Source organism: Hemicordylus capensis, chromosome 1 (genome assembly GCF_027244095.1).
Source record: "Hemicordylus capensis ecotype Gifberg chromosome 1, rHemCap1.1.pri, whole genome shotgun sequence".
Lineage (NCBI taxonomy): Eukaryota > Metazoa > Chordata > Lepidosauria > Squamata > Cordylidae > Hemicordylus > Hemicordylus capensis.
Genome location: NC_069657.1, coordinates 109,650,442 through 109,677,072, shown reverse-complemented (window position 1 = coordinate 109,677,072; position 26,631 = coordinate 109,650,442). Strand labels below are relative to the sequence as shown.

At 44.7% G+C, this 26,631-nt stretch overlaps 1 protein-coding gene and 1 long non-coding RNA gene across 21 annotated transcripts in view; one reads left to right on the top strand and one right to left on the bottom strand.

The window, feature by feature from the left end:
* DCDC1 (doublecortin domain containing 1) overlaps positions 1–26,631 on the top strand; it is a 474,105-nt gene that overhangs the window by 228,699 nt on the left and 218,775 nt on the right. For all 20 annotated transcript variants that reach the window (XR_008312997.1, XR_008312998.1, XM_053283046.1 and 17 more), the window contains 2 exons: positions 4,395–4,487; positions 15,970–16,140. Coding sequence is in view for 18 of the 20 variants with exons in the window: in XM_053283046.1 (XP_053139021.1) it covers positions 4,395–4,487; positions 15,970–16,140 (264 nt within the window). In the remaining 2 variants the exon portion in view is untranslated. The remainder of the gene's footprint in view (positions 1–4,394; positions 4,488–15,969; positions 16,141–26,631) is intronic.
* On the bottom strand, positions 18,200–25,692 carry LOC128339338 (uncharacterized). The gene is made up of 3 exons (XR_008313003.1): positions 25,412–25,692; positions 19,358–19,509; positions 18,200–18,515 (listed from the first exon to the last, which is right to left on the bottom strand). It is a non-coding gene; the product is annotated as an uncharacterized LOC128339338 (long non-coding RNA).

Here is a 26,631-nt window from a genome sequence, read left to right as displayed (position 1 = left end):
TCAGACACTGAAGTAATTGTGGAGATGCAGTTTAAGTCTAAGTTGGCCCGAATATGAGAGATTTCCCCCAGAAAGAATTCGTTAAACACATCTGAGCAGGTAATCAATGGTTCCAGATTCTAATTCAAGGGAGGAGGGGCACATACTAGCCCTCTCACAACCTTGAACAACTCTGCTGGACATGAACTTGCTGATGCAATATGGGCAGAAAAGAATTGCTTCTTTGCCGTATGTATTGCTTGAGCATAGGGCTTCAAATGTGCTCTATGATGCAATCTGTCAGATTCGAGCTGAGTCTTTCTCCACTTGTGCTCCAGTCGTCTACCTTGCTACTTCAGCCTCCATAGTTTTTCCATATACCAAAGGCCAGTTTTGAAGCGGGTCGGAGAGGACACCTAGGAGCAATCATGACTACTGCCCTGGTGAGTTTGCTGTTCCAATTCTCCACCAGGGCATCAACAGGATCACCGCCAGAACCAACACTAAATCCCTCCAAGGCTTCTTGAAATCCTATTGGATCCAATAACCTTCTTGGGCAGACCATCCTAATAGGTCCCTCGCCCCTGCGAAGGTGGGAAGTGTTTGTGAGTCCAACCTTAAGCAGATGGTGGTCCGTCCATGACAATGGGGAAATCACAGGATTCCCCACCCACGGAACACCACCCTGATCAGAGTGAAACACCAAATCAAGTGTGTGACCAGTAATGTGCATCGGTCCTTAGACCACTTGAGATAGGCCCGTAGTTGTTATGGCCGCTATGAACTACTGAGCTGCCCCAGACAAATTAGTTCCAAAATGAACATCGAAGTGCCCCAGCACCGCAAGCCTGGGGGACTCCAACACCAAGCCCGAGACCAAGCCCGTAAGCTAAGTTAGGGACTCTGTTGAGCAGCGCGGCGATCAGTACACCAACAGAAGTCCCAGTCTATCCCTGGTCCCCAAACTTAAGTACACACATACGATATGGTCTGACACTTCAACACGGATTCTGGCATGGGAAAGGTTATTCTTATAGACCACAGCCACACCACCTCCCTGCCCACGGTTCCTCACCCACTCCTCAACAGAGTACCCTGGAGGGAGAAACTGGGAATACACTGGGCACCCAGCCTCCCCCAGACAGGCCTCTGTAATACATACTGGTTCGGTGCTTTCATCCAGAATCAAATCATGAATGGTTTCTGGTTTGTTCTGGACTGACCTGGCATTACAAAGGAGCAAGGTGAGGTTCTGTCATGAGCACGTGGATGGATTCCGAGGAGGAGGAGGAGGAGGAGGAGGAGGAGGAGGAGGAGATGGACAGGATGGCAGCAGAGGTGGAAGTTCAAGGTCCAGAACTTGCAGAGGAGAGCAGGACCAGCCTAGAGGAGGCTGGAGAAGAGTTAGATCTTGTCGTAGCAGCAGCTATGGAAGAAGAAGGGCCGGTCTCAGCAGTGAAGTGGTGTCGCTCAGACAGCAGGAGATAAAGAACTGCATGCTCAGAATGGCTAGACTAACAAGCAAGGCTGCTGAGTCAGGGATCCATGATTAACAGCACATGGTTTCAGTCTATATTAGCCGGCTTTGCCACAGCCGCTGTGCTGGTGTCAACATTGTTCTTCACTGAGATACTTGGCTGTGTTCCTGTTTGCTGTGCCTGTGTTTTGACCTTGGACCATTTTGGACTCTGTTTGTGGATTATGATTTGGACTTCGTTCAACTGACTGGTGATATTACGACCTGGACTGACTATGGTTTGAAGAAATGGGTTACTGCCTGGCTTGGTTGTTTGACTTCTGCCCCTGTCTGCTTCACTCTCCGGTGGCTGATATTTATAGCTCCAGATTAGTGGGACAGGTTTACGACAGGTTCCAAGTTTGGTTGGCACTGCTCCCCAAGGCCAAATACCTGGTAAATAATAGAACTGGTACACCATGGCCCCCTCCTCTCCATGCAACCCTTTCATACTCTCAAGGAGTACTGGCCACTCCATGTTTCTGACGATACTATGTGGGCAGGCTAGGGAAACACTGGGACCAGGGATAGATCTTTACTTTCATTCAAATTTCCTGGTTTTAGACTGGTGTTGCAGATTGGCCACTGTGAGGAATCATAGGAGAGGAGAGCCCCAATTATCAGTGAACCCAGGAAGGTATGGTTGCCATACCGGGCAAAAGCAAAAATGGATATGTGCCAATGGATAACCAATGGCAGATGGCCTGCTTGGACCAATGGCCAATGGCAGAGGGACTGCTTGGATTGCTTCGCAGGACAGGAAAAGGTGTTGCCAGAGTACCTGTGTTGCTGATCAAAATACATAGTTCCCATCCAACAACAACAAAAATAGAAAAGTTTAAACATTAGTTAAAACAGATAAATGACAACAAAGAAATTAAAATAAATGACAGCAAAAAGTTAAAACATTACAACAATTTAAAATCTTAAAACAATATTTTAAAACAAAGTTAAAACTATTAAAGTGGTATTTAATTAAAAGCCTGGTTGAACAAATGTGTCTTTAAAGATTTTTTTTTTTTAATGGCAGAGATGGGGAGGCTCTTATTTCATCAGGGAGCACATTCCAAAGCATCGGGGCAGCAACAGAGAAGGCCCATCCCCGAGTAGCCACCAGACAAGCTGGTGGCAACTTCAGATGGACCTCTCCTGATGATATCAATAGATGGTGGGGTTCATAATGAAGAAGATGTTCTCTTAAATACCCAGGGCCCAGGCAAAAGCTTGTTGCCAGGAAAAAGCTTGAGGAGTGTGAAGACAGGGGTGGGGCAAGTGCTTGGAGAGACTGCCAGCGAGAAGCATGGCAGCATGGAGTGGGTGCATTTCTTGGAGGTTCTGGACTGCACTTTCTATGATTTTGGTTCTTCCTCTTACATCTTCAACCCATCTGCTCTCCTAGGAGTCTCAGTGCTCTGAGTCTCAGTGCCCTAGAAAATGTATCCTGTTGAATCAGAATTGTTCCTGAGAGCTTCCTTAGCAGCTAAAAGATTTATCTTGCAGAAATAGAGGGCCAAAACCTCTCCAGAGTTGGAGTAATGGGTGTCTAACAGGTCACCTATTCGACCAGTAGTCAAAGAAAAGGTAATTTATTGCAAGAGGCGGAGTGATGAAAAATATCTTAGCCATATGGGGAGATTTAATTGAACTGCCCTCAGCTAGAGCATTAGTTGTGAGCGTGGGACTGTCCATCAGCATAAACGTATTTTCTTTTCTTTTCTCCTCATCATTCTAACCTTCAATGAGAATCTTATGCACTGCGTTAAATGAGAGGTACAAACAAGAAGGAGCAGAAATAGGAAGGGGGAGTGAATAAAACATGTAACTATGAGGGTGGGGAGTTAGAGAAGGGAGTAAATATTGGGGTAAGGACTGTAAACTTCATACAGGAAAGCCTTGGTATTCGCAGAGGTTCTGTTCTCAGTTAGTGCTGTGGATATTGAAACCACAAATACTAAGGCACTGGGACAATGAAAATCTGGGGATTAGGTTCCAAAGGGACAAAAAAATGGCCCAAAATGGGGGAAAACATGAAATAAAGCCAGATAAAGTGCCCTATCATGCTCTGTGGGTCCAGCAATGCCCCCTACTGTCCAGCAATGCCTCCTAAGAGACTCAATTCCTCAACCCCCCCTCCGCCCCAGAAAACAAGTTTGTGTTTTTTTTCTTGGGAAACAAGCCATGACATGGCTTCTGAGCATAAAATGGCAGCCTCGGAGATCATTTCCTGCCACCCGCAATCCGCAGATATGTGGATTTATCCCCTTTTAACCTGTTTTTTCCTCACATATACTGAGGTCAGGTGCCATTCACCCAACTGCGGATATGTGAGACCACGGATGCTGGATCCATGTGTAATGAGGTCCTCCTGTAATTAGTAAATTTTTTAGTTAGAATTATAAAAATCAATAAAGTTTTGTAATTGGCTTTAGCTAGAGATGGATTTTTCCTGTACTCTTATCTAAATACAGTCCATAATATTTTTGCTACTGTAACTCAAATCTAGATTGAATGAGGCTGCCCTCACAATCTTCAATCTACATATGGTGGGGTAATTAGATCTATTTTCCTGCCAAGCCCTAATGGAATCCACACTTGGACATGTGAACATAAACACGTAGCACATTCATGCAAAATTCCAGTGCACATAGGCCCAAATCATACAATTGATTCCCAGATTGTATGGAGCATTTTTCAGGGTTATGTTGATCTTTACTTGGGTATTCTGTAGTCAAGTGTTTTGGCCACACAGCGACAGGCATGCCCAATGGACAGGTGGGAAGCTTTGATCTTGTTCCCCACTTCCACTTGGAGAGAAGATTGGTGAAAAAACATTGCCTAATTTGAACCATTACAATTGATAGAAATTGCTGCTTTTTTCACAATTGTTTCATCTTTTCAGTTGGATTCTGCTGTAGATGGCCAAAAAGAGAAAGTCACAGACAAAAGCATTTTATCGATGAAAATAGAAGAATTATGTTTAGAACAAGATGATGTAAGTATAATGTATTCCTTAAAAAGTAAAAAATCATTATGAGATTTTGTATATATAACATGATTTTTATTGCAAAAGTGTGGCAGTTTGCCTTACCCCAGCAACACAAGTAAGCAAGTTTTAGATCTTGTAACTTTTCCTCTTTTCATTTGTTAGAAATTTAAGTCACTTAATAACTGGATTAAATGTAGGTCTTTTCAGATCTTGAGAATCTCTCTCTCTCTCTCTCTCTCTCTCTCTCTCTCTCTCTCTCTCTCACACACACACACACACACACACACACACACACACATTCTGTTTATGGTCACTACAATCCCACCACACAGACAGCATTCATACACTACATGGAGATATGAGAGAAGACTGAACCCTGAGGACCTGCAATCCTAGCAATTAAATGAACAAAATTTTAATTGAAAATCAAGCCCCACCCCCCACCCCCCGCACACATGTAGTAGTTAGCTTGTTAAATTAGAACTGAGGAGACCCAGGTTCAGGTCCATGAAGCACAGTAGGTGAGTTTGGGCCAGTTACTATCTCTCAACCTAACCCGTCATAAGGATGTTCTTAAGATAAAAGAGGATAATGGGGGCGGTATCATGTATTCCACTGTGAGTTCCTTGAGGAAGGGTGGGATATATATTAGGCTTGTGCTATTGGGAGTATCTGTCAGGATCTACCCTGGCTCAAGCTCTGAGGAATCCTTGGAGAAGGAGGACCCCAATATGGCGCAAGGGGAATAGGGGACCTTGACATGGCCCCTGGAGAGCCTCTGACCAGGAAAGACCCCAGCTTGGTCCAGGAAGAACCTCATGTCAATAAGAGGGTTCTCTAGTACAGGAAGACCCTAGCACAGCCCCACAGAGACCCAGACTGAGGAGGACTCTGATAGAGTCCCAGTTGAGACCTCCCAGAGCAATGACATTGAATATCCCCAGCCATTTACCTCCTGGGGTTTCCAAGCATCTCCTGACCCCCAGGGGGATCCTGGTAAGTCTGATAGAGAGGAGCTACCCAGGCCCCAGGAGCAGTGTCTCTGTCAAGCCTGAGCCAACCTGCAGGAGCAGTGGGAAAGCACTCACCTGGTAGCATGACAATGTTTTCTTAGAAATGTTCTCCTTGGGAGAAAGAGGTCTACTCAGGAGGAATCTTAGGACCAGCTCCAACTTCAGTGTCTAATGAGTGAGAGACTAGCTATTAGCTGGTATCTTTTAAAAACCTTCCAGAATCTCAGATGGCTGCTGATACAACAGCTCTGCTAGCTGTGTTCTCCAGCTCCATAGCTCCAATCCCCTGGATCCAGTACCCAGCCCCACTGCAGAACTACTCTCTAGTCTCTTTCCCCTTGAAGAGCCTTGGAATCTAGCTTCAGCATTGTCCATCCCTCAAACAAGTCTGAGCACCAGCCAGCCCTGCAATCTGGCCAGCTGTGCTCTAGCCTTCTGAGTGTTCAGCCACATCTCGCTGACTCTGTGAAGTCAGGACAAAATCAGAACTCCTGATACTGTGACTCACGCCCACACCACAGGGAGGCAGTTGATTGTGGGTCAATTGTCCCAGATAGTACGGTGTGAGCAGGTGGAGGTACTTTAAATCTTGGTCCAGCTCTGGAACGGGGAAGGCTGGGTGGGTAGGCAGAATGCTGGGAGTGTCCTCAGGGAGGACATGGAGTCACACAGGGGAGATTGGGAACAAGTGTGGGGAGGCTGGGGAAAAGCATGAGGATACCTGGGGCCTGTAGTTCCTCCCAAAGTTTCTTCCATGGGAATATCAGAAGGCACAGTAAGCTTTGGAGAGAAGGGGAGATCAGGAAAAAATCACCCTTCCCTCCCTTTGTGTGATAGCACAGCATTACTCTGGATGTCAGTACTGTTGCACCTGCATACTGATGTCATCCAATAAATATTTTTATAGCTAGACTTCTTTAAAATCTTCTTTTAATGCCTGGGATTGTAACAATGTTGTGCAAGCAAGGGGATTCAGATACCCTCTTCTGGTATTTGGTATTCCCCAAATATCACAAATTTTAGATTGTGAGCCCTTTGAGGACAGGGAGCCATTTTATTTATTCTTTTATATCTATGTAAACCACTTTGGGGACTTTTGTTGAAAAGTGGTATATATTCGTTATATTCGTATCAAGGCTACGTGGAGGGCTACACACTATACACTTCAAGGCTAAACACTATCACATATGGGAGGCTGCCAGGAGAAGGAAAGTTTGGCCCCATCCCATGTTTATGGAGAAATGCTCTGTGTGTGCATGTAGGCCTCTGAACCGTGTTTTTCCCGTATTCTGGAAATATGGCCCCCATTTTTCACTAGTTGCACATTTTACAAATCTTCATGAGTTATGTTTCCCTTTTATTTCAGGCTTAATATTATTCAAAATAAATAATAAGGTACAAAATCATTAACAGCACTACTTTCTTGTATCTTGATATCAAAGCATATCAAACAAATGAGTTATATCAGATAACTAGTTCCTTAAGCCAATAATACATTAACAGTCTAAAATTTTTAGTAACATATTTTTGACTTCCTTTATTCTAAGGGGGTTATATAGTAGTAGTAGTAGTAGTAATAAATATAAAATGCAAAGTTATATAATTTAGCCTCCTGCTCTAAAATGGTTGGATATTTTTTTAATCTTTGCCAAATATAGTTTGGCTATTAGAACCATATACAAAACTCATTCAACAAGTTTCTTTTGTACATTCTTAGTATAAAAAGAAGACAGAGTCTATATCTAATTTGAATATAAGTTATATGTTCTATTATATTTGATGTTTTGATTCAGTATGGTTTGGCATATACAGATACGCACAGTATATGAAAGAGGCTAAACTTGTTCTCACAATCATTATCTGGGCATGATAAGCATCCTACCCATTTTCAGGGCCTGTGTGTGCTCCAGATATTTAATTGCAAGTGAACAACAGTGTAAGAGGAGAGGGGAGTGCTTCTGTGTGAGGCTTCTGCTGGGTAGGATGTTGCCCTACTACCTAGCTCTTGTATCCAGTAGCAGAAAGAGCTAAGTTGAAAAGTCGTGGATGATGATGAAGTCTAAAAGGCTCTAGATAGGAAAAGGTAGTTGATGATGACACAGGCAGTTAGGTTCAGTTGGCGTATCCACCTAGGGTCTCCACCAAGGCAGGGGTCCATGAGAGGCACAAACTTTGGATGGCTCTGAGGAAGAAGGTTTCACGATCTCATGTTCAAGAAGGAAAACAAGAGAGCTTGTTATAGCAACATAAAAGGGTTGTTTCTCCAGCAGCTGCTTGGAACTAATTTTAGTTTTTATGGTTGCTGCCCAAGTAGAATGGATTGGCCCCGCCCCTTTCTTGCTGAAATTTCAGTTGTTAAAGGAGCCATGCTCAGTTTTCTCAGTGCTATAGTGATGCACCCAAGGACCTATCTTTGGATTGGCAGGTCCCAGAGGCTTACAAAAATGCAAATAATTAGATCTAGAGATAACTAGTATATGCTAAGACACAGGGATGTTAATGCACAACCCATTTTGATCAGTGTCCTGCTGTATTGGCTCAGTAGGCTTGTTGGATAAGCACTGAAACCAGATATGCGTGTACTATGCTAAAAACCCTTTTAAAAGTATGTGTTATATGTTAGTGAAAGTTGGGTTCTGGAGCCTGTATACATTATGTTAACTAAACAGTTGGCATACTTCTTCTATCCCTTTGTCATGTACTAGTGTTATGTCTTAGCATGACTAAGAAATGGAACTCAGAGCTGTATTCTGCAGGTAATGTAGAAGGTCTATGCAGAATGGAGCAGATCTGGTTGTCAGTGGCTACCAATGAATACTATAAGTAAAGTAAAGTGTGCTGTCAAGTCGATTTTGACTCCTGGCGCCCAAAGGGCCCTGTGGGTTTTTTTGGTACAATACAAGAGGGGTTTACCATTGCCTCCTCCCACGCAGTATGAGATGATGCCTCTCAGCATCTTCCTGTATTGCTGCTGCCCGATATAGTATCAGTGGGGATTCAAACTGGCAACCGTCTGCTTGTTAGTCAAACATTTTCTCGCTGCGCCACTTAAGGTGACTATGGATACTATAAGACAAAGTAAATTGGATGAGATTGAGAACACCGTGGAAGGACAGGCCACATCTCTTCCCCCCTCTGAGAAATCCAGGTTACCAGGACAGTGAGGGAGGTTCGACTTTTATCACAATGTTGTCCCTGAACTCACACTTCTACTCTCTTCCATGTAATTAGCCTGACCCTCACCTTTGGACAGAGAAGGAGCAGCTACAGAGAGCTTGCTTCCCCACTCCTTGCCAGAAATAACTCTGAGATGCTCCAATTGCCAGTTGCCTGGGGAGTTCAGACCTGAAAGGAATCACCCTTTCTCTCTGCTGGTGGCCACTAGACTGTCTGGGTTATGTGCATACATGTGTATTAAATTATTAATGTATGATTACAATCTATTGTAAGCTGGTTTAAGAGTCTATTGATTGAGAAGCGAGGTCTACTTCTAATAAATAATGACACTTCATTACTGTGGGAATAAGTGAAGTGCTACACCTGGGAATGTTATTGTGGAGGGAGCTGAGCTTGCTCCCTTGACAATGTGAGCTGTCAGGAGTAGGAATGTGCGAATCAATTTGTGGCCAAATCGATTTGACTCAAATCTGGTCTGTTCGAAAGATTCTACTCAGATCAAAGCATCCTTGGAGGCACTGAATCAAATTTGAATCAAATTTACCCCAGATTCGAGGCAGCAGATTTGTGCTTGAATTGAATTGGGCTGATTCTATTTGGACACAAATTGCTAAAATCAGTTCATGCACATCCCTAGACAGGAGGGACCTCTCAGGTGGAGTATTGGGCCCTCTCTGTGCTCTGATTGTTAATATGCTAGCATTTTACTAGATAGATAGATAGATAGATCAGTTCTTGGGTTCTGTTGCACTCTTAGCAGAACCAAGGCATGGAACCCAGGGTAGAGCTATGAAGATAAAAGCAGGCTTGATTCCAAATGGCTCTGATTTGGTTCTATGGGACAAAGTAAACAGGCTCCAATTGGCAAGATTGGTGGTAGAAAATCAAAACTTGATGGTCCTCCAGAATTGTGAGTTTAACAAACATTCCAGTTACGTCCCACTGATTTCAGTGGGTGGATAGACTTTATTTATATGGTAAGTGCTGTAGTTAGGAATGCTACTATATTGGGAGTGCAGTCTGGTTTCCACAGATAGAAATCCCTTAAAGGGAAGTACAACCCCTGTGGTCCCTATAATATATAGAGCCTACCGCTCTCTCTCTCTCTCTCTCTCTCTCTCTCTCTCTCTCTCTCTCTCTCTCTCTCTCTCTCTCTCTCTCTCTCTCTCTCATACACACACACACACACACACACATTATTTTTTTGGTTTAAATATAGTATTCCTTTTGCTTCTGCTAGTCATAAGAACAGGAGAAATGCTATGCAAGGCACTGGACCCCCTCCCCCACTTCACCAAACTGCTGGAAATTAGGGATGTGCACAGAATCAGTGGGGGCTGGTTTAAAGGCGGGGGGACATCTTTAAGGATGGGGGAGGTTGCACTCCCCCCCCATGTTTTCCCTGCCAGCACTCCCTTGAAAACCAGACTAATGTGGTAGCAGAGTACCTCCCTGCCGCCCTGTCCCCTCTGCTGTCTGGAAGTGACCAGAAGTAGCATGTGCATGTGCCGGGCATGCACGCGCACATTGCACTCACTCGTGCATGTGCCAACATGCACATGTGTGCATGGTACTTCAGGTCACTCCCAGACCAAAGAAGGAATGGGGTGACAGGGTGGTTCTCTGCTGGTCTGGTTTTCAAGGGAGTGCAGGTGGGAGAACACAGTGTGGTGGGGGTAAGTGCACCTTCCCCCATCCTTAAAGATGTCCCCTCCCCCATGTCCAAACTAGTTCGAATGTGGGGTTCCAAACCTGTTCACTGTTCTAGGAATAGAATGTTGAACAGGTTCATGAACATCTCTACTGGAAATGCTGATGAACTCCCATGCGGTGTTTCACAAGGCACTGCTCTCATTTTTTGTCACAAGTCTATAACTTTTTTTTAATGAACAAAGCAAGAAAACAGAGACTCATTTCATTGCATGATGCAGATGACTGGTCCAAAACCACACAGGAAGAAGACATTTGAACCTAGATGTTTCTAGAGCCCTATTCAGGCATTATGTTGTATGTGCATACAGATGTCTGTGTACAGTATATATGCTTGTGTGAATGACTGTACATGTGTTAATTTTTTTTTTTAAACATACATGGGTACAAGCCCCCTCAAATGCAGGGTACAGATAGGAATTATACTATTGTACATTGATTGAACATGTATGAATAATTGTTTATGTGTACAGACATGTACATGCATACACTGTACACAGATTATACATATGTTGAATATAATGTGTGAATAGGACTTAGGCTGACTATATATCTACCACTTCTCACAATAGCCTCCCAAGTGGTTTGATTCCTTGAGCTCGGAGTATGTGTACCTATAGTGTGTTTTGTACGCGCACAACACAATGCACACACATTCCATATAATGCCCCAGTAAAAAGCATCTGTGCAACTGCTCTCTGCAACTGCTCTTTGTTGATGCTGTAATAGAGGTGTATTAACACAGATAAAGGTGATAGCTCCCTCCCTCTTTATTTGTATATACCTCTGAATGGCAAGGAGCACCACACAGAAACAAAACAAGTGCGTCTGAGGGAAGGAAAAAACAGTTGGAGTTAAGCAAGTCAAAACAAAAATAGACCATCTTCTTGGCAACCAACACTCTTGTCCTGGTGTTTGCTACTAGTACATCCACCCAAATCCATGCTGAGTTTTTCTGGAGAATGAGGAGTAAAATGTGTGTGCTTTCTGAAGCACAATGAGAGTGTGCATTTTTTTTCATCTTTTGCATACATAAAGCCTTCTTTTGTGAAAAGGACTCATAGGGTCAGATAATGTGTAAAAGGAAAGGCTATATATCTCACAGGCCTGCATGTTTCCACTTGGATGCTTCTCCACACACAGAGACTGAATTATGAACAGACCTATTAATACGGGGATCACAAAAGGTCAAGTTTTGTCTTCTTTTAGAATTGTATTTGAATGTGGGGGAAGAGGATTTTTTTTAAAGGAAAAAAAGATTCACAATGAAGTTTTTTAAAAGGGCTTTTTTGCTTTAGCAGCATATGGAACTAGAAAGAAAAACTTCTAATCTGAAAAGCTTCAGGAACATAGAATTATAATATTGTGGGTTTTGGTCACTTGCAGATTGACCTTTAGAGCTATTTTGTTTCCAGGGAATAAAAAGATGGAAAAGACATTTTCCAATGTAGTTTTTGTTGATAAAAAGTATGTTTGATGTGGCTGGAGAAACATTCCAAGCATTGCTGACAAATAATCACTGATGTTTCTTTCTTTGATAACAATACAACTCCAAGTCCACATACAAACTTTCACCAAAGTAATGAAGCTGAATTAGCAGGCTAAACTAATAAGCTGTAAACTTAATAAACTTTTTAAAAGTATATAGTAATGGCATATGTAAAGAGAATAATAACTCAGATGACTCTGGAGTGTCAAACAATATTCACAGAAATGTTGGAATTAGAGGAAAACACTAACAAATTGTGTTTAAAAGCATTGTAATCTTAAAGTAACAACAATGTGATTTTAACATAGACGCTGGTATACAAACAAGACTTAATGAGCTACCTCATTTAATGGTCATGTTACCATTTCACATCTTACAACATACAGACTGTGGCATCTGTCTATCTAACATTGCCTGCATTCTTCCTTCAGTTTTGGAAACAGGAGGAAGAATAAAGAATATTTGATGCCAAATACTGCATATCATAGAACTCACAAATTAAACTACTTACGCGACTAGACTATTATGCCTGATCTCTTTAAGATGGATGAACAGAAGCCTTTTTTCCCCTGTGATGAGGATCTCAAACATTGGTTATTTACAGGACAATGTTTAAAAATGAGATTAAAGTATCTTAATGTCTGAATTAAAGGCATGATCTTCCCTGGTTCAGAGATAACCAATGGCAAGAATTGAGTAAGCCTAACTGCAAGTGGGCTTGAGTAAGAATTTTGCAGCAAGACCAGGTGTGTTACTTCTTGTACCACTAGGACAGCTTACAGGGAGCAGAACTATCTAGCTGGAGCCTTGTTGCTTCCCAGAACCCCCTTACACTAACAGGAAGGGAATGTGCCACAACTCAACCTGGAGAAATCAGGTGACCTGGGGAACCAATAGAGGTCTTGCTGTCCCTGTATAACAGGGGTGGGGAACCTTGGCCCTCCAGCTGTTGTTGAACTACAACTCCCATTATCCCCAGCCACAATTATTGTGGCTGGGGATGGTGGGAATTGTAGTTCAACAACAGCTGGAGGGCCAAGGTTCCCCACCCCTGCTGTATAAGAACTCTATGCTTGACTACCAAGTCTAAGCAGTTTTTCAAAGCAAATAACTGCAGACTCCCTTGCCATGCTTTGCCCTGCACAGTGTTGCCTCACTTCATTCTACTTGATCCACTCACTACTTGACCACCAGCTTGTTTTCAACCACATCTTCTGCCTCTGGTCCTTTTGAGCCTCGTCTGCTGGTTTCAGAACGTGACCCCTTGTCCATCTTGACCCTGTCATTTGCCTCTGACCCCACTGGCCCCTGACACTGGCCCTGTCCTAATAATTGAAACTTGGCTGTTGGGATGCCATCACGCTCCTGTTGCTTGCTGTCCACAACACAGTGCTGTCCCCAAAACAGTGCTGCGGTTAGACATTTATACTGCATCACTAGGATGTGGGAGAGACAGAAATACCAACGGTCTGTTTGCACAGCATCCTATTCCTAAGGCCTTTCAAGTTCGTCTGAATGGTTGAAATCTCAGTTCACAGTACATTTGGGTATGGAGTGGGATAAAATGCTTTGTTCAGTGCAGTGATGCAAGCTACCATAATGGTTGCATTGGATCAAGCAGCCCAAATCTTCTGTTAAGAGGAGCATGATGTCATATAACAATGAAATGGCATGTCTTAGATAAAACTAGTATTTTTAAGCCCGTTAAAATAACGGGCACTAGTTGGGTTATGTTTTTCCCCTCTCTGTGGCCGACCCGGACCCCCCGCCGCTAGAAAGCGCAACAGCAGCAGCAGCAGAAGCAGCAGAGCCCCACCGGAGGGAGGCAGCGGCAGCCGCCGCGAAGAAGCCCCTTGAGGGCTGCCCCTGGAGGAGGAGGAGTGAGGAAGAGGAGCGGGGCAGGCACGCGCAGGGCCACTTCCCCGGGGATGGCGGCGATGGCCAGGCGCCCAGAGCAGCAGCAGCAACCACGCTCGCCCTGCTGAGCTGCTGCCTGTGCCTCCCTCCCCGGGCTGGGCGTGAGGAGGAGCTGCTGCTGCCAGGGGCGGGCGGGCAGAGTTCTTCTCCTCCGCGAGCCGCCGGCCCCCGCTTCTGCCTGCCGGCGCTCGGCAGACTGCCAGCGGCTCTTCCTGCGGTGGTTTCGGGTGGGGGCTCCTCTTCCCCCCGCCCGGCTTCGGCGGCGCCGCCAGGCTTCGGCCACACCTCTGCCGCCGCCTCGGCCAGCTTCCCCTGCCGCCTCTCCCCCCCCGCCCGGCTTCGCTGCGGCCGCTTCTCCTTGGCCGCCGCTTCTCCGCGGCCGCCGCTTCTCCTCGGCCGCCACTTCTCCTCCTCCTGCCCATCATGGTCGCCTGGTGCCTGCAGCCGTATCTCCCTCGGACGTTCTGGGCATGCTCAGAGCGCATGCCCAGAACGGCCGAGGGAGACACGGGCGCAGAGACACAGGCGCACACCCTGGCATCTTATTATAGAGGATGGTAAATAGAAATATAAAGGTGAGATCTAGATGACTGAAAGAGGAACTTTCCCCACACAGTGTTGGTGATCATGCAGAACTGCAGCATAACCTATACACAATGACTGTCATGCAGACTAACAAAGCACTTCTGCACATGTGTTGTGCTCACTAATTGTGCTAAGTTTGCAGCTTGTTCTAGACCAGTACTGTTACAGTTGTGTAATAAAGTGCGCAATCTGTGGCATGCCTCATATTTTGTAGAGAACGTTTGTGCAATTGCACAGGAGCAAGAGCAGATGTGACCTAAATGTAATCAACGTACAAAATATCTAGTTTAAAGGGATGTTTCAGACACAGTTGTTTGACTCCAAGCATCTCATTTCTGGGCTTCTACTCTCTCCTACTTCAGATCCTTTCCTCCATCAGCAGCCACTGTTTGAGTGCTTTTCTTCTTCCCTTCTGCCATAGGGTCAAGCACAAGCTGAGGCAAAGTTCATCGTAAGGATAGGAGGGCAAAGACCCACACTGAGGGAACAAATAGAAATTATTTAGGAAGTTTCTCCCCCAGTCTGAAAAGTGGTATGTAAGTGTCAAAGATAAATAAATAGATGTGTATGAGAACACACTTGAAGGCAATGGACAGGAATGCCTCACATCCTCTGCCTGCTAGTCTAGTTCTTCTAACCATTTAGTTTAGTTCCTTCTTCTGTTCTCGTAGTCCTGGTTCTAATACCTTATTTAGTCAAGTAAAAGAAATAGCCCGATTTTTGCTGGTCGTCAGAACCACTGGGCTAGCAGCTGAGCCCGGTGGTTCTGGAGCAGCTAACCCGCTACTGTAGCCTGCCCCTTAGCCCGGGTTTGCGGAGCAAGCGCTCCACAAACCCAGGCTATCTGCTCGTGAGTAGCCATGCCACAGCTCCGCGCCATGGCTACTCATGAGTAGACCCACGACTGGGAGGCGAAAAGCTGCCTCCCGGTTCTGGGGGTCTCCCCAGTATGCCCTGCATGCTCGTTCGTGCAGGGCATACTGGGGCTTCCGGGGGCCGCGCAGCCCCCGAGCTCCCCAGCCCCCGCCAGCTCCGTCTTGGAGCTGGCAATCGTGTGGGTGGCCAATCTGGCCGCCCAGGGCTCTCTTCCCACTCACATCCCCAAACCGGGTCTCACGGATCGTGAGACCCGGTCCAGGGTCTGAAAGAAGTTCTAAATGATCGTGGAAATATATAGCAAACTAAAATATAAGCTTTCATTTGTGAGCTATGCATTATCCACACTCTGTCTCTACTGATGTGTTTTCCAAGAATCCATTAGTGACTGGAAATGTTTGTTTATTTAGGAAATGAACTCTACATATGCATTAACTGAAAATAATTGCATGCAATATTAAAGCATCTTAACATCAGTAAACAAAATGCAGAAGGATGTTGATTTAGTTACTTTTCGCTGCTCACTTTTGAGCGAATATTTGTCTACACTTTTCTTTCCACAGTAGATAGATGGTTGGATAGAAAGCACAGATATTCTATATTTTCTGTCAGACCTTGCACTGAAATGTCATCTCTTCGCTCAGGTTTGTAATGAAAATTCTAATAGGTGTGACATCAACAATTGCCTCTTGCTAACAGCTCTCATAATTTAACCCTTCAGGTGAACAAGTTGATTGATGAATTGCAGGCAGCTATCAAGAGCTACAAAGGTCATCTCTCTAAACTTGCCCCTCAGTTACAGGCTGAACAGGAGCAATGTGCTGCTTATGTCTACCAACATATTAAAGAGCTTCCTGCAAACACAGTTCTCTCACAAGGTCTACAGCTAAAGGTAAGTGTGGATCCTCATCTTTTAAAAAACAGCAACAAATGCATCCAGGAATACTCTCGATATCCATATTAAGTTCTGAATTTTAATTCTGTGTATTCTACTATATTACAGTTTTCCCATTTTTAGTAGTTGTTAAAATTATCCGATTTAATTATCCAGATTTTAAAAGCCAGCATAGCATGGTGGTTAGAATGTTGGACTAGGACTGGGAAGACCCTACTTCAAATCTCCATTCAGCCATGAAACTCACTGGGTGACTCTGATCCAGTCATGTATCTCTCAGCCAAACCTGCCTCACAGGGTTGTTGTGCGGATAAAAATAACCATGTACACCACTCTGCGCTCTCAGAGGAAGAGTGGGATATAAGTGTTTAAAAAACAGCACTTGAAAAGCCTTTAAACCAATGTAGGAGGGCCACTTTATACATTATCTCCTGTTCATAGGAGTACTTAGAATGTACACAAAATGCATCATTTATAAATAGCACATTTTTATGGGCTGATTTCCAGCTAGTACATCCATGAATGGGGAAAGTTCCACCCACACAAAATAATAGGGTCCCTGCTTGTGCATACGCTGTCAGCAAAAGCTAGAGTCTATGGGTTGAATCCCAGCTAGTACTTTCATGAATGCATTGTGACCTATTGGGGTCAGGTGTGCTGGTCCTGTGGCAAGGCTTCACCCATGAGAGCAAAACTGGATCAACAAGCTGAGGTCACAAACGGAAGGGTTTGGTCTGTGGAGGAGTAAGCGTGAGTCCAAGTCAGCCAGTTAAAGAGAGCCAGCGTGGTGTAGTGGTTAGAGTGCTGGACTAGGACCGGGGAGACCCGAGTTCAAATCCCCATTCAGCCATAATACTAGCTGGGTGACTCTGGGCCAGTCACTTCTCTCTCAGCCTAGCCTACTTCACAGGGTTGTTGTGAAAGAGAAACTTAAGTATGTAGTACACCGCTCTGGGCTCCTTGGAGGAAGAGCGGGATATAAATGTAATAATAATAACAATAAAGTCAAGAGCTAGTAAGTCAGCTATATGCAGGAGCAGGCATGAGTCAGAACAAGCCGAGGTCAAGCAAGCAAGTCAGGTCTACTTGGGTGCAAGGCAAGGGCTTACACAACAATGCTTCAACAGTGTCCTCAAGCAGACTGAGCCTTTTTCAAGGGGAAGTGGAGCCTGGCCACTCTCCCTATTCTGGAGGGCTGGAGAGCTTAAAGGGCCTGTACCCTATTTTGCAGCTGTAGGCTGTAGCAAGGTTACAGAGTCTCCACCTAGGCTGATGGCTTGTCTGCAGAGTCTGAGGGTACAGGTAAGGCTTCCTCCTCTGGTTATAGGGGAGAGGTTGGATCTGATGTGAATAGGCCTTCCCATCATGACTCAACCCCCAAACTGACCACCCACTGGCTGAGGAGTCTCTGGATCCAGGGTCATTTCAGAATGGAAGTTCCATTCTTTTAAGTGTAGAAGAGTCATTTTTGTGAAATCTCTTTCCATCTGTAGTCCCCTACACCTCTCAAAAACTGCTCCTGGGGATCTCATAAGCCTCAGGAACATACCCGCAGGGGTCACAGAGGCTATAGAGGGAAGAGAAGATTCAACAAAATCACCTCTTCACCTCTGTACAAATAGAACACCTTTCATCCATGTATGTGCTAGCTGAGATCCAGCCAACAGATAGCAGTGTTTGTTTGTGAAATATGCACAAGCTGCAGACCTATCCTCAGGAAGCCATTGCTTTCATATATTTTCATTTTTGTAATAACCCTGACAGAGCACATTCACATATTTGCCCTGATAATTGGTTTTAGAGGCACTTTTTAAAGTACATACTCTTTTACATTTAGCAGGAGGATAACAGCTATCCTATTCAGCCCAGCATAGTGCCCCTTAACAGGGGCTGTTGCTGGTGTCTCCTTTATGTCTCTTTTTGGATTATGAACTCCTTTGGGTCAGGAAACCATCTTATCATTTCATTTGCTATGCAAACCACTTCGTGAAGTTTTTGTTTGCTTCTTGAAAAGTAGCATATAAATGTTCCTGATAATAGTCATGAAGAAAAATGCTAGAGAATGAGACACATTTATTAAGTTAAATAATATTTTACAACTTGTATGGTGGATAACCACTTCTTAATGTCTTTTTGTTGTGGCAGTGCTGAAGAATGGTTACTGTTTTCACGGTTGCCTAGATTGCTCTAGTTTAGCCTAATCAAATCGCCACAAGGTACAAGCAGCTAAAACATATTCATTACTGTGTAAAGGTGTTTATTTGGATCTTGCTTTCCAGCTGTGGTGTTCTGAATATCCATGCTGGTAAATTTGGTACTGCATTGTAGATACAAATGGATCTCAGCCTTCGGTGAATAGCATTTGAATCACTCTGTAAGAATGTTTGATGGACACCATGTCAAAAAACTAAGGTTATCATTCTACTAAACAATTGCATTTGATGCCATCTGCTGGTTTTAAAATCAATTAAGTTTAAAGAAATATATTAACAAAACGTCACTAAAAGCCTCTTCGTAAGATATTGAAAGATGTGTGAAATGTCCTAATTTAATAAGCAAATGCTATTACTCATTATTACAAGCAAAAGCAATCTTTTGTAATTTTATTTTCCATTTTCTGTTATAGTATTACACCAGAATGAAGATGTGTCCCCCAACTTTTCCCAAAATGAAAACATGAAAGTCCCCTTATTTTCCCCAGCAAGCCCACCAATTAAAATCACCACCACTTTAAACCTTGAGTTAGTTTATATACTGTTTATTTGTTGAATTTTTATCTTCAGGCAATAGCCTCCCAGAGCAGCTAACATACAATTTAAATCTCAAAACAACAAAATACAATAATCAATTACATAAAATTAATGCATTGTATTCATTCATTTTTCATAAATCCTAACCCTAACCAGCCCTTGGAGCAGGGCCTTTGAAGAAAATCTTAAGGTCCGAGTTGGGACATACGGGGCAAGGCACTCTCTCAGCGAAATGTCGCTGCTGAATATATGCTCCACTCTGCATTGCTGCTTCTTGAGGGGAGGTGTGTGGAAGTGTGTTGTAAAATGACCAGCCAGTAGGTGACAGTTCCTTCTTACTGCCTGTACTTCTTGTTGAACCTGTCTCTTCCTATTACACAATAAAATCATCTTAGCCTATAATGGCTGCCTTCCTCTGAGCTCTCATGACATGATATCAGAAGTCTGAGTTTGAATCCACAAACCTTTGAAATGGCTCACTGTCCTACAGCAGAAGCTTTCGGCTTTGACAGTCCTGCTGCTTGGCCAGAATGGAAAGAAAGATTTGCTTGCTTCAGACTAGCTACAAAGTTCCACAAAGAAGAAGGCATTGTGCAAGGAAGTATCCTTCTTCATGCTATGGGAAAGGAAGCAAACAGCATCCATAAATCATTTACTGTTGCTGAAGAGGGTCTAAAGAATGGCTATGAGACTGTCTTGGCTAAATTTGATGCCCATTTCATTCCAAAATGAAATATGCTCCATGAGAGGGCTTGCTTTTATCAAAGGACACAGAAATCTTGGGAAAATATTGAATCATTTGTTAGAGGGCTGTATGAACTCTCTGAGCACGGTGACTTTGCAGACAGGAAGGATGAACATCTCAGAGACAGGTTTGTCCTTGGAATTCTAGATAAAAGGCTATAAGAGCAAATGCAACTCACAGATAATCTAACTCTTCACAAAGCCATTGAAATGGCAAGGCAATCATAGTTAATAAATACACAGATCAGGGAGCAGAGGAAACCTGAAGCTAGTTTGGAAGAGGTAGCCTTTTCTCCACCACGCTCTCACAGCAGAAGGTGCAGCTCCTTTGCAAATGCAAAATTTAAGTCTGTAGCTGTAAAGCAGCCCAGCCATTTCAAAAGCACACCACAGCAAAAAAGCATGCATTCTCACTCTGTATGCACAAGATGTGGGAGGATGCATAACATTAGAGGAATTTGTCCAGCTTGAGGAGCTAAGTGCAAGAAATGTTTTAAAATAGGACACTTTGCATGCATGTCGTACACAGATGGTGCGAGAAGTTACCACAGAACTGGAGGATCAGTTTTTCTTAGACCCCATTTTTTGCAAAGACACTGAACCTGCATGAAGGATTGATTGAATGATTAATGGCAAGACTGTAAATTTCAAAATAGATTCAGGTGTGGATGTCTCTGTTCGCTCTGAGAAGACCTATGCTAGCCTCCAGAATCCTCCCCTGCTACACAAAGCAGAGACTGTTCTACGCAGCCCAGGAGGTCCCTCAGACTGTATTGGATACTTTATAACACAAACCAGTCACAAAGGCAACCAGTGTGTGTTTTCAGTGCATGTGATTAGAGCCCATGGCCTAGACAATCTCCTCAGTCTTGGAGTAGCTACCAGAACGGGACTGATGAAAGCAGTGGGAGAAATAGGAGTGGCCATTGTCCTTAGTAAATTCCGATGGCGATTCACAAGAGCTAGGGTTAACTGCTTCCCTTCAGCATTATTAGCAGGGAGATACCAAGGTATCCCCGTAGATGAACACTGTTGTAGCTGTGGATCTGGGGAAGCTGAAACCATCGACCACATTTTATTGCATTGTAAACCACACTTAAACCCAAAGACATGCTTTGCTTCCAGGATGTATGTAGGGGAATTGTTTTTAGGTTATTAATATATAATTGTATAGATGTAATTATATCCACAGATGGTATATGTTTTCTGTTTCCATCTAAGAACGTAAATAAAATTTGACTTGATAGAAGGAGTGTTTGGGGACATTGGCCTTCTCAAGGGAGACCCTGTGGACATTGTCTTAAGCCAGGATGCTAAGCCATATAGCATCCATGCTCCCTGCAGGATTCCCATTCCGTTACTCCACAAAGTGGAAATAGAGCTGGAAATGATGAAGGCACATGGTATAATTAAAGAAATCACAGAGCCTACACCATGGTGTGCTCCAATGGTTCCAGTCACAATTTTTGTTCCCTGAAATTAACATTCCGGATTCAGGGTTTAATTTAGTTACACCAGAGCTCTCTCCCCAAATAGGCTAAGTGCAGCACCAGAATATTAAGGAATTATTTTCATCCTTGATCAACCAATTAGGAAACAATGGCATATTTGAATCCTCATTAAGATGTCCTCTAAATAAAGAATAAAGAAAAATGGAAAAAATCCATACAGTATATGTGTGGATCTGAAAAGGCTCAATGAAGTAGTTGTTAGAGAAAAATATGTACTGCCAACGCTGGAAAATCTACTTCCAAAAGTGACTTGAGCCAAAGTATTTTCCAATTGGGATGCTTCAAGTGGCTTCTGGCAAATACCTCTGACAGATCAGAGTGCCAAACTAATAACATTTATAACACCCTTTGGGAGAGTCTGTTTCCAGTGCTTGCCCTTTGGGATAACCAGTGTTCCTTCCAGAGGAAGATGACAGAACTCCTTAGGGGCATAAAAGGGGTCATTGTTTTCATGGGTGACATTGTTTTCATGACACATCACTAGAAGAGCATGATAAAACTCTAATCCATGCCCTAAATCTGATCCAGGAATCCAGGCTTAAACAGGAAAAAAAATGCATTTTCTACCAAACCGAAATAGGGTTCTTAGGACAAGCTATTACAGAACAGGGCATGAAGCCATGTCTTGGGAAAGTAAAAGCCATTAGAAACCTAAAAGCGCCTACAAACATCACTGGATTGAGACACTTTCTAGGAATGGTAACTTATCTCACTTGATACCTGCAGGACCTCTCCACAGAGAAATTGTTAGCCACTAAACCTGCTACTGTAATCCAATATATCCTGGAGCTGGGGGCCAGATCAAGATGCCACCTTTATGAAAATAAAGGACGTGATGATCTCAAATGCCCCAGTTTTGCACCTCTATGATCCAAACAGGCCTACAATGGTTAGTGCTGATGCAAGCAGTTATGGACTGGGTGGGATTCTATTCCAGTTACACGGGTCAGAGAGGATGCTGGTCACATTCTGCTCTAGGACACTTACAGAAACAGAACAATTTTATGTGCAGAGAAAGAATGTCTAGCCAGTGTTAGGGCATGCAAAACCTTCTACAGATATTTGTGTTATCTACCATCCTTCAGACTGCTCACTGAACACAAACCCCTGGTGACCCTAATCAAGGGGGAAGATTTGGATTAAGCACCACTACGATGCCAACATCTTTTGATAAGAATGCTGAGGTTCAACCCAATAGCTGAATATTTTCCAGGGGAAAAGCTGATACTTGCAGACACCTTATCACGTAGTTCCATACAGCAGGAAAAACTCTATGACCTAGAGGAGGAAGTACATGCTTCTGTTGAAGCAGTAGACATCTTCACAGAAACATCTGACAAGCGGTTTTTTAAGATCAGAGCAGCTACTCAACATAATCTAGAACTTCAAGAGGACTTACAGTATATCAGAAATGGGTGGTCTGAATATATCAATGACACTTCAGAGCTATCCAAGCCATACTTTGGTGAACGTGGCCAACTCAGTGAATCAGATGGACTAATAAGAAAAGGAAATCTTATTGTTGTGCCTCAAACAATATGGAAAGAAATCCTAGACCTTATTCACCAAAGCCATCAGGGTTTAACCAAATGCCATGAGAGTGCTAAGCAGACGATATGGTGGCCCAGTATTGGAAATGACTTAAAGACCAAGGTCTCATTTTGTGATTTTTGCAGCAGCAATAGACCAACTCAATAAAAAGAGCCTTTATTTACTACATCCTTGCCTACTCGAACACCAACTGCTCAATCAAGCCAGGGTCCAACTGGGACTGAGTGGGTGTAACCACATTGCCAGCATGTGAAAACACCCATTCGCTCTGGATGCTGGTTGGTGGGCAGGAGAGGAGGCACACAGCAACCACCGTCAGGTCTGGCCAGACTTGGCAGTGGGTTGCCCAGACCTCCGCATAGCCCATCTCTGGGTCTTCCTCAACAGGCTCTTCCAGGCACTGCGCAATGCATTGGACAGCACTGGTAGGCCTGCTTGGCCGAGCCTCCCACAAACCAGGCAAAGTGTCAAGGCATACGCGCTTAAAGCTCTGAGCTGATTTAGCGAGAGGAACTGCCTGTTGTATTGGCACCACTGCCTGGGATGCCGTGCTGCTGGACTGGGAAGAGAAAGGAGTGGGACATGAAGGGCACTACTGCTGCTGCATGTGGGTCACACACTTGTGTGTGTGAGTCATACACTCTCATGGTCTCTGGTCTGACAATCCTCCTCCTCTCTAACTCTCTGGACCAGGAGGTCCCTCCACCTGGGCAAGTCATCTGTGCAAGTGACATTGCCCTTATGGTTGGGTCATAGAGACAAGACAAGACAGGATGTACTCCTCCCTGTCACCCAACACACCAACCAGCCTGTCGACAACTCCGTCCCTCAGCCTTCCAGCCAGTGCATGGCCCTCTGGCATGGTCAGTGACATCCAGAGTTCACCCATCAGCTTTTCCAAGAGAACAGCCATGGGCCGGGCCTGATTCAGAGGAATGGTACTGGCACACAAGCCCTTTGTGGCAAACAGGAAGGGCTCAAGTGCTGACACCATCTCTGACATGAGCTTCCACTCCGAGTTGGATAGGTCGTACACGCCCAAGGCCTCATTCCTTGCCAGGTTGTCGGGGTCCACCTCCTGCTCCAGCAGATACTGGAACAAGAGAAAGATATTCCACTGGGTATCTATATCCAGATGGTGAGGAAGGCCATAGTCATGCTGCCGCACGTGGAGCAAGCACCTGGACCTCTCACTACAGTGGAAATGAGCTGCAATCTTGTGAGTCTTGTCCACTAGCACAGCCGTGGCAACAGCATCTTGCATGGGATGGCCCTGTTCCTTGGATGCCTTCACCTCCTTGAGGTCAAGGACATCCCTGACCGCCAGGTGGAGCATGTGTGCCATGCAGCAGATGTTCACACACTTCAACACTGATTCTACCACTGTCATAACGTTGGAACCATTGACTGTCACAATGAAGCCACAGGTGAGGTGTGGTAGCCCACCTATCTACTCCTCAGTCTGGTGTCCGAGTATGACTGCCACCTCCTCCTTGGTGTGCTTGGGGCGTACCTAGGTGAGAGGGGGCCCGTGTTCATCCCTCTCTCGAGCAGCCCCCCAGAGTGAGGGAGACAATGAAGAAAATAGGGAGGGATGGAACTGGAGGGCCCTCAGGAGCTGGGGGCCCGTGTTCTTTGAACCCTTTCATTCAATTATAGCTACGCCTCTGCTTGACACCCAAGGTCTCCATGTATTTTGCCCCAAACACTGGTCAGGAAAAAACCCCTAACCTGACCAGTGGCAGACTGGCAGGCGGACACAGCCAGGGTGGGGGGAGGGCAGATTGAGCAGCCTTCCGGCTGCCCACCCACCCAAACAAATAAATTAAAAGAGAAACACTGAAAAAATAAAATAAAATAAAAAGCTGATGGAAAAAATTGCTGGTGAATAGGTGAGAGAAAAGGGAAGGGAGGGATAGAGAGGGGAAGCAGCCACTGCACTCGAGTCTGGAGCAGGCGGTGTGCTAAGCACAGCAGGAAAGGTGCTAAAAAGGAAAAGTGCCTGCTGCAGAGAAAACAAGGAGCCACCCCCAAAAAGCCACCCCAAATGAAATAAAGCAAACCAGCTGGGCTGGGCGCAGAGCATCTGCACCTCCAGTTCGCCACTGCTGAACACCCCCGCTCCTGTCACCGTCTTCTTCCCTGCCTGCCTCCACTGCTGTTTCCCCACCTGCCTGCCAGCAATCCACCGTTTCCCCCTGTGCTTCCATACTCACCGGCCGCTACTTCCTCTGCTTGCTCGCCACCGCCAGCATTTTATGCCCACCCACCTGCCCTCCCTCTTCCCTCCACTGGCCAGCCAGTCAGCTGGCTGCCTCCATCACCATTGCTGTTTGCTGCTGTTTTGTTTCCCTGCAGGCCAGCCGGCCGGCACTGCCATTTTCTTCCCTTTCACCCGTCCCCATCACTAGCTGCTCGCGAACTCTCGCAAGAGATGCCACACACGGCATTAGCGACGGGTATGCCTAAGACTAAGAGGAATATATATAAAGATGAGGCTGCTGAGCTGAGAACTCTTAAACTCAGCCCAGAATTAAAAGAAGCAGCCACCAGTCAAGCAAGTAAGTACTTAAGCAAGTAACAGCAAATAAGAAACAGCAAAAAGGAAGGGGGGTCAGGGGGATGAACCAGGGAAATAGACCAGAGAGGCCTCACAGCCCCCCCACCCCGCCCCATGTCAGTGGTTACAGAGCAGGAGAGACAGACACTCACCCAGAAAACAAAAAATCCTCCAGCAACAGCAACAGCAGCAGCAGCTGTGCGCGCACACACACACTCAGCCAGGGAAAATTACTTTGTAGAAGGTGGGAGGCAAAAAAAGTCAGAGGGGCTGGAGAGACCTCCTCACCACAGAGGCAGGCAGGCACAAGAAGTCTACAGCCAAACTCTAACCAGCGGCAGCCAGCAACAGCAAGCAGCTTGAGTAGTTTTTGCAAGGCCAGGGCTTGCCTTTAAATAGAACTTGAAACTTCCTCCTTTTCGATCCCCCATCTTTGCCCTCTGCCCTGGCCAATATGGTGCCAGTTCTCCAGGACTGGCACCACTGGTTAGCCTACCAGAGCATCAGAGACATTTGGCCAATCAGTGAAGCAGGAGCTCAGCAAATGAAATCAAGGGAGACAAATGACACAAAATGGCTACTATTACCTAAAATGGAGGCTCAAGCCTTCAAGCCAGTTCAAACTGAACCGGCTCAATTTGTTCAAACTCAGACCGGCATTGCCAATGCAATGCCCTGTTTGGCCCGAGTTCAAACAATCGAACCAGTTCAGATTCAAGCCTGTTTGCACACCCCTTACAAGCAAATATCTATACATACTTTGCCGAAAATACATAACATGCTTTCCTTACATTTTTAAAAATCATAACGCATTTTAAAAATGATTAGTATCATTTACTGAATGAGGTTTGTTATGCCAATACTGAATAAACTTGCTCTGATTATTGTTAAAAGTGTTGCTCTGTCCTTCACAATGCAAAAACTGTCCCTGTCTGGGTTAAGTATCTGAACTGGGCATAACAACACTCTTTGTTTTTTCTCTGTGTAAACCATCCTGAGCCATTTTTGGAAGGGCAGTATAGAAATTGAATTATTATTATTATTTCTTGTTTACACAGTCAGACAGGTGTTATTGACTTGTTTGTTTTATCCAGACATCGAGTCCTTCCCAAGGACCTGGGATGGCTGAATTTTATCATCAATGCTGTTGGTTATTATAGATATCGTCGCAAAATATAGGCTGTTCCCAGTAAAGCTGCTTTTTGTAATTGGCTGATGGTGATTTCTGTGGCCCCTATGGTGTTGAGGTGCTCTTCAAGGTCTTTTGGAACTGCACCCAGGGCGCCAATTAGCACTGGGATTATTTTGGTCTTTTTCTGCCACAGCCTTTCAATTTCAATTTGTAGATCTTTGTATTTGGTGATTTTTTCTA